General features: G+C 41.6%; 1 protein-coding gene across 1 annotated transcript in view; it reads left to right on the plus strand.

Annotated features, from left to right (window-relative positions):
• The first annotated feature begins 390 nt into the window (after positions 1 to 390).
• prpf8 (pre-mRNA processing factor 8) overlaps positions 391 to 7,728 on the plus strand; it is an 18,631-nt gene continuing 11,293 nt past the window's right edge. Inside the window, exons 1-19 of the mRNA XM_014005309.1 lie at positions 391 to 610; positions 1,122 to 1,295; positions 1,502 to 1,670; positions 1,813 to 1,977; positions 2,109 to 2,327; positions 2,420 to 2,632; positions 3,051 to 3,176; positions 3,340 to 3,445; positions 3,752 to 3,942; positions 4,078 to 4,197; positions 4,317 to 4,506; positions 4,663 to 4,782; positions 5,034 to 5,168; positions 5,258 to 5,387; positions 5,501 to 5,697; positions 5,967 to 6,173; positions 6,553 to 6,716; positions 6,931 to 7,057; positions 7,242 to 7,434. Coding sequence (XP_013860763.1) covers positions 1,136 to 1,295; positions 1,502 to 1,670; positions 1,813 to 1,977; positions 2,109 to 2,327; positions 2,420 to 2,632; positions 3,051 to 3,176; positions 3,340 to 3,445; positions 3,752 to 3,942; positions 4,078 to 4,197; positions 4,317 to 4,506; positions 4,663 to 4,782; positions 5,034 to 5,168; positions 5,258 to 5,387; positions 5,501 to 5,697; positions 5,967 to 6,173; positions 6,553 to 6,716; positions 6,931 to 7,057; positions 7,242 to 7,434 — 2,932 coding nt within the window. The 5' untranslated portion in view covers positions 391 to 610; positions 1,122 to 1,135. The remainder of the gene's footprint in view (positions 611 to 1,121; positions 1,296 to 1,501; positions 1,671 to 1,812; positions 1,978 to 2,108; positions 2,328 to 2,419; positions 2,633 to 3,050; positions 3,177 to 3,339; positions 3,446 to 3,751; positions 3,943 to 4,077; positions 4,198 to 4,316; positions 4,507 to 4,662; positions 4,783 to 5,033; positions 5,169 to 5,257; positions 5,388 to 5,500; positions 5,698 to 5,966; positions 6,174 to 6,552; positions 6,717 to 6,930; positions 7,058 to 7,241; positions 7,435 to 7,728) is intronic.

Raw genomic sequence — 7,728 nt, forward strand, 5'->3', positions numbered from 1 at the left:
CCAGATCTTTCTTGAACTTGTGGTTCAAGGTTTGTTTCAATACAACTTGTAGTTTTTAAACAATGACTTGAGTGTTTGTGCACCTCTGTTCTGAGCGCTATCAGGGAGTGACAGATGTTGGCGTGTGGTTACCATGATGACTCTTGATGCTCCTGACTATGGTTCTTTACACTACTCACACAGTTTTTATTTACTATAAAAGTAAGTCCCAGCTTATGGTCTTACATWAAAAGATCACGTCTATAATTGCAGGCATACTGGTTGAATGGTCGGATTTTCGGTTTGCATTCACCACTCCAACACCATAGGGGGCAGTAGTGCGTCTAAAAATCACCATCCGTAAATGTCTTTTCCGGCGTTTACGCATGTTTTTTTTCCAGCGTAGTCAGGCTTTTGAATGAGGGATAGTATATTCGGCGTAGCTAATGTTCGTGAATACCACAGTGCGTTGAACGTGTGGTTATCGTATGTAGCTTTGYGAAAACAAGTTGCGCACAAAAGGTACAATTACAGCAACAGAAACGAAAACGAAATGCTGTARCAGCTTTTAGTGAGTAGGTCAAGGCTGTTTTTAACGTGCAAAAATTGTCCTGGAAGTAAAGGTAGCGAGGTAGGTGATCCTTYTTACGCTTTCGTTTATTAATCATTCTCAGAGGTTAGCCGCTGTGCTAATGTTAGCATTTAGCTTCTTCTCCAAACATGATTTGTTATTGAAGGGATGAAAGTGCGTTTACAAATATGTTGTAAAATTATGCATCTTATTGTCTTAATTCGTTAAAGTAACAGGAGGATTTGAACTTTGTTTAATAATACAAGTTGAATTATGTTACGTCCGGTGYGAGTGTAGCATGTGCTGTGCCGCCATGTTGAGCTAACTCAGCTACAAGGATCATCCGCATTCCGCGTTTGTTGATCAAGCTCTRCTGCTGTACTCCAGCATGTTTCTCAGTAACTAAACTTGACTAAATTCTTAAAGTAAAAGGTCAAAGGTTCGGTTTTAATGTAAGGAGAAGTTCCAAAACATCAATTATTTAATTTAAGGACAGTTGATTTATTTATAATTTTTTTTGTCTTTTTAACAATAATTCATGAAATTTGTTTTTCTTTGTTTGGTCTTTCAGATTTGTGAGGCGCAATGGCAGCCCCCTTTCCCTATAGAGGGGTGCTTCCAGGGATGCCACCAGGAGTGCCTCCGGTTGTGGTTCCCTCGGTTGTCCCCCCAGGTGTTTCACCTATAGTACCCCCTCCTGCACCAGTCCCAGATTACATGTCTGAGGAGAAACTGCAAGAAAAAGGTACTTTTTTTTGTTCAATTCAGCACATGCTTACAGGCAGAAATATTTCCCTTTCACATTTGTTTGTGAAAGTACATTTAATTCAATTCAAAAATACTTTGTCGATTCCAAAGAGAATTTAGACGTTGTGGTAACTAATTTAACTAAAGAGTTATTGTAGATTGTCATATTAATGGTGATTTAWAATGGCTTCTCCAATTTTACAGCAAGAAAATGGCAGCAGTTGCAGGCCAAGCGCTATGCAGAAAAAAGAAAGTTTGGCTTTGTGGATGCCCAGAAGGAGGACATGCCTCCTGAACATGTCCGCAAAATCATTAGGGACCATGGAGATATGACCAACAGAAAGTTTCGCCATGACAAAAGGGTCTACCTTGGGTAAAACTGAAATTTGCTTCTATCTTGATTCAACTAGCTCGTTTAAACTGTTTTCACAATCTACTTGTCCTGCTGGTTACAATGGCCTACCATTTGGGCTTGTTTTGATCTCATTGTGTATATATTTGTTCTTGATGAACAGTGCTCTMAAGTACATGCCCCATGCCGTGCTGAAGCTGCTGGAAAACATGCCGATGCCCTGGGAACAAATCCGAGATGTTCCTGTGCTCTATCACATCACTGGAGCCATTTCCTTTGTGAATGAAATCCCTTGGGTCATAGAGCCGGTCTACATTGCTCAGTGGGGGTAAGAGAGAGTTTGACATCCCATACCAAAGTTTAGTCTCACTTTATTTGTCTGGTTAATAACTCAGAAGAATGCACATCAGTGATGGTTCTTTGGTATTAATAGTTGGTGGTATTCCTTTTAAAATTCAGCTCTATGTGGATCATGATGCGTCGTGAGAAGCGTGATCGACGGCACTTCAAGAGAATGCGTTTTCCTCCGTTTGATGAYGAGGAGCCGCCGCTGGATTATGCTGACAACATCCTTGACGTGGAGCCTCTGGAGGCTATCCAGATGGAGCTCGATTCTGAGGAAGACTCCTCCGTTGTGGAGTGGTTCTATGAGCACCAGCCCCTCAAAGACTCGACCAAGTGAGTCTTCACTTCTCTTGTTATAAACTCGTTTAATATGTTAGCAGTTTGGCTTGCAAAATCAAACTTTCTTTTTTTTGTCGTCTGTTTAGGTTTGTGAATGGCACCACATATCGCCGCTGGCAGTTCACACTGCCCATGATGTCCACTCTGTATCGCTTGGCCAATCAGCTCATGACAGACCTGGTGGATTTTAATTACTTTTATCTGTTCGACCTCAAGGCCTTTTTCACATCCAAGGCATTGAACATGGCCATTCCAGGAGGACCAAAGTTTGAGCCGCTGGTCAGAGACATTAACCTTCAGTAAGTACTTTTTTCTGTAAGCTGCAGTGGCTTTGTCTGCGACACAGTCTTATAATCCTGAGACTTCAGGTTTAAGCCCAGGTTGCACCASGAAGGCATCAAACATAAAACAATTGCCAAGTCCTTTGTGCAGGTTCTCTCACTGTTCCAACCCCTGAAGAAGGGAGCAGCCAAAAGAAAGAGTGTTTCTTATCTAAATGGGAAAAAAAATATAAATATATAGAAAAATGACTTTAAATTGTTCATTTTTGTTGGACTAGAATTAGAATTTTGTTTTCCTGTTTGTAAACAAATAGATTTGTCAAACAGGGTGCTTTTGGAGGCATTATCGGTTCTATTAGCTTTGCTATAAACAGTCAAATAATGAGTTGAAAATGTTTTGTCATTTTGCTGATGGTCCTGTTCTTATTCTCTGCAGGGATGAAGACTGGAACGAGTTCAACGACATMAACAAAATCATTATCCGACAGCCCATCAGGACAGAATACAAAATCGCTTTCCCTTACTTGTACAACAACTTGCCACATCACGTGCACCTCACCTGGTGAGAATAAATGAGTTCTTAAAATGCTGTTGAGTTTTAATGTATTTGTGAWAAATGGGTTTCATCTTAATTAAATATTTAACTGCATCGCTCCTTATGTTGCTAAATTTATATACCATCTGTCAGTTGTGTAAACAAAATGTTTGTGATTCTTATTCTGCAGGTACCACACACCAAACGTGGTATTTATCAAAACAGAGGATCCAGATCTTCCTGCGTTCTACTTTGACCCTCTGATCAACCCCATTTCTCACAGACATGCTGTCAAGGTTTGTGGTATTTACTTTAGCAGCTGAGAACTGAGAGCCTGTTGAAAAATATATTTTTAAAGCTKTTTATTACGTAAGCATGTCCTCTTACAAAGGCGCACTTGCATTGGCTTGCTTGTTTGTGCGTAAGAACAAGAGGAAAATTAAAATGAATGAYGACCTTTTTCACTGTTACTCCTGACTGCAGCTGCAGATTACTTCGCGCCATTCAGACATTTCTGTCAGTAATAAAAAATTGCACTTTTATAAAGAATGGATTTTTTAAAGCTAAGATTCTTAATTTTTTGTTTTTCTGTTTCCACTCAGAGTCAGGAGCCCCTTCCTGACGATGATGAGGAGTTTGAGCTTCCTGAGTACGTGGAGCCCTTCCTCAAAGAGACRCCGCTCTACACTGACAACACGGCTAATGGCATTGCTCTGCTCTGGGCTCCAAGACCCTTCAATCTCCGCTCTGGTCGCACAAGGCGTGCCATYGACATCCCCTTGGTCAAGAACTGGTGAGCTAACCATCATGTTGTTTTACTTTAAATCTGCTTAGTTGGTTTTATTTATTTATTTTATTTATTAAAGTGCATATTAGGTCAATTGTATCATTATACACTGGACAACGAGTATAAAATGTATACATGCAGGTATCGAGAGCATTGTCCTGCAGGACAGCCGGTGAAAGTGCGTGTTTCGTACCAGAAACTGCTGAAGTACTACGTCCTCAATGCACTCAAACACAGACCACCCAAGGCTCAGAAAAAGAGGTGACCATTTCTAAACACAATTACATATTTTTATTGTTTTTGTCTTTCTAATTTAAGTCTGTCTTCCCATTTTTTGACGTACGTTTTTGTAAAGTTATTGTTGCTCTGTTATCATTCAGGTATCTTTTCCGCTCCTTCAAAGCCACAAAGTTCTTTCAGTCCACCAAGCTGGACTGGGTGGAGGTGGGCCTKCAGGTGTGCAGGCAGGGCTACAACATGCTCAATCTGCTCATCCACCGAAAGAACCTCAACTAYCTGCATCTGGACTACAACTTCAACCTGAAGCCCGTGAAGACACTGACTACAAAGGTACAGATCCACCTCTTTAAACCTGGCAACTAAAACATGAACAAATAATCTAAAGTTACAAATAATTTCATTGATAAATTCCATGAATATATTTAGGTGTGAAAAAACCTCCATTGTTTAAGCCACTTCTGACTTGTTTGTTTTTTTGTCCAATAGGAGCGAAAGAAGTCCAGGTTTGGTAATGCCTTCCATCTGTGCAGAGAGGTGCTGCGTCTCAGTAAGCTGGTGGTGGACAGCCACGTTCAGTACAGACTGGGAAATGTTGACGCTTTCCAGGTTTGTTTAGAACTTTTCACTTGCAGGCTTTTTACACTCCTCTATAAAACAAGTAACTTTAATGTGTGAACAGTTTGAGCAGTGGGGCTCAACATTTTTCTTTTTTTTAAGTAGAATTTTATACCAGTTTAATTACTTAGACATAATTTGATTTTAAACTTGATATTGTCTTGATCTTTTAAATGTTTTTGTGTTCCCTGTGTTTGTTTTCACACACGGACCTTGTTCCTTACGTTACTTCTGCGTTTCAGTTGGCCGACGGGCTGCAGTACATCTTCGCCCATGTGGGTCAGCTGACCGGCATGTACCGCTACAAGTACAAGCTGATGAGGCAGATCCGGATGTGCAAAGACCTGAAACATCTCATCTACTACCGGTTCAACACTGTAAGTAAATGTGGTGTTTGAACAGCTTCTATGAGAAGTTCTCTGCTCCCCTGAAGTTATATTCATTCATCTGTGTTTTTTTTTTTCAGGGTCCTGTGGGCAAAGGTCCAGGTTGTGGCTTCTGGGCTCCTGGTTGGAGAGTGTGGCTCTTCTTCATGAGGGGCATTACTCCACTGTTGGAGAGGTGGCTCGGGAATCTGCTGGCCAGGCAGTTTGAAGGTGCGGCATAATTTTTTTCATTTTAACAGCAGTGTTGTGATGCTCGTGTTTAGAGATGGTGGGTAGAAGGAAGCGAGTCACTTTAAACACTCTTATTCTTTTTACCTCCACAGGACGTCACTCGAAGGGTGTGGCYAAGACCGTGACCAAGCAGCGTGTGGAGTCTCACTTTGACCTGGAGTTGCGTGCTGCAGTGATGCACGACATCCTGGATATGATGCCTGAGGGGATCAAGCAGAACAAAGCCAGAACCATCCTGCAGCATCTCAGCGAGTCCTGGAGGTGCTGGAAAGCAAACATCCCATGGAAGGTCAGTGGCTCACAGTGATGACTTCCACTGTGACTGTAAAATRTGCTTGCTTTAGTCCCTGTTCTCTTTGATTCTATTATTAGACTGTGTAGCAGGTTAAAATGAAAAATCTAAAATGATTACTCAAATTTGTTATAAGTGTTTAGAACATCTGATTGTATAGTCGATAATTTAGTCTTGGTCAAGAATTTTGTAAATAGATATTCAAATTTTTACTGTTTTATAAGGTTGAATAAAGATAATTAAATTACAAAGTTGTCTTTTTTTAGGTCCCTGGGCTCCCCACTCCCATTGAGAACATGATCCTGCGGTACGTGAAGGCCAAGGCTGACTGGTGGACAAACACGGCTCACTACAACCGTGAGCGAATTCGTCGAGGCGCCACCGTGGACAAGACRGTGTGCAAGAAGAACCTGGGCAGGCTGACCCGTCTGTACCTGAAAGCTGAGCAGGAGCGACAGCACAACTACCTGAAGGTAACACCACCAAAGTGTTTTTGTTTTTTCACTGCTTAAAAAAAACTGCTGTGAATCAAGTTATTCGTCAGTTTAACATAACGCACCTAAAGAAAAGTCAATGTCTTGTTTTAAAGAAATCCTCTTACAAAGGCGCACTTGCATTGGTCAGCTTGCCTGTGCGTAAGAACTGGAGGGATATAAAAATGAGCAATGATTCTTTTTATTACTGGCTGTTGTTACAGTTAGCCCATCACTGTTCAGACACTTATTTTTCTAATTAAAAGGCTTGTTAGAAACATGACAAAATGTGCACTTATAAACAATATCTAAAATATTAAATACTCTGCTTCAAACCCTTTTTGTTACTTTTATTGAATTTAGTACTTTTCTTTTGCAGGATGGTCCCTACATCACAGCAGAAGAGGCTGTGGCTATTTACACCACCACTGTCCACTGGCTGGAGAGTCGGCGCTTCTCTCCCATCCCTTTCCCCCCATTGTCCTACAAACATGACACCAAGCTGCTGATCCTGGCCCTGGAGAGGCTGAAAGAGGCATACAGGTAAACATTCAGAGAACTTTAGGTCAAAATTTGTCTTGTTAGAAATGAGAGGCCAAAATAAACAAAGAGGAGATATATGGGTGCAGTTAGAGAGGATATRGAGGTAGTTGGAGTGAGGATAGATTGAGATGGAGGAGCATGACTCACTGTGGTGACCTCTGAAGAGGGAACAGCTGAAAAAAAAMGATTAAAWTTTTTTTGTGTGTTTCTTTAGTGTGAAGTCTCGTCTGAACCAGAGTCAGAGGGAGGAGCTGGGTCTGATTGAGCAGGCCTACGACAACCCCCACGAAGCTCTTTCCAGGATCAAACGTCATCTGCTCACACAGAGAGCGTTCAAGGAGGTCAGCAAAAACAAGTGCAGATGTTTGGGGAAATTAAGTCAGACTTAATAAAAATATATCAACATTGGAGCACAAATCATTTGTCATAAAATTTCTCAATAGTTCACCGTTTTAATACTAAAGAGGTCCTTACCTACCATGTGCCATTCCTCTGTCAGCATCAGGACCTCATCTTCTGTTGCAGGTTGGTATCGAGTTCATGGACTTGTACAGCCACCTTGTTCCYGTTTACGATGTGGAACCTTTGGAGAAGATCACAGATGCCTACCTGGACCAATACCTGTGGTACGAGGCAGACAAGAGACGCCTTTTCCCACCATGGATCAAACCTGCCGACACCGAACCTCCTCCTCTGCTGGTCTACAAGTGGTGTCAAGGTAATATTTTGCCCCTTTTCCACTAGTGCCACTTAGTGTAGGTTCGGTACGGTTTCATGCCATTTCCATTAGACCAGATTCTTGGAACCGGCCCTTTTTTTTAGTACCTACTTCGTTGTGGTTCCAAGTGGTCCCAGTCGACACCAAAATGCGATGACAGAACACTGTTCATCACTGATGGGTGGAGTCACTGGTTTCGTCTGAGCTGCCTTTACAACAACAACTCGAGGCGCCATTTTCTCAATTGTAGCAGTGACATTAGTCGTGCTTCCATCCAATTATAATTCGAATTAT

This window comes from Austrofundulus limnaeus, unplaced genomic scaffold (assembly GCF_001266775.1).
Source record: "Austrofundulus limnaeus strain Quisiro unplaced genomic scaffold, Austrofundulus_limnaeus-1.0 Scaffold29, whole genome shotgun sequence".
Lineage (NCBI taxonomy): Eukaryota > Metazoa > Chordata > Actinopteri > Cyprinodontiformes > Rivulidae > Austrofundulus > Austrofundulus limnaeus.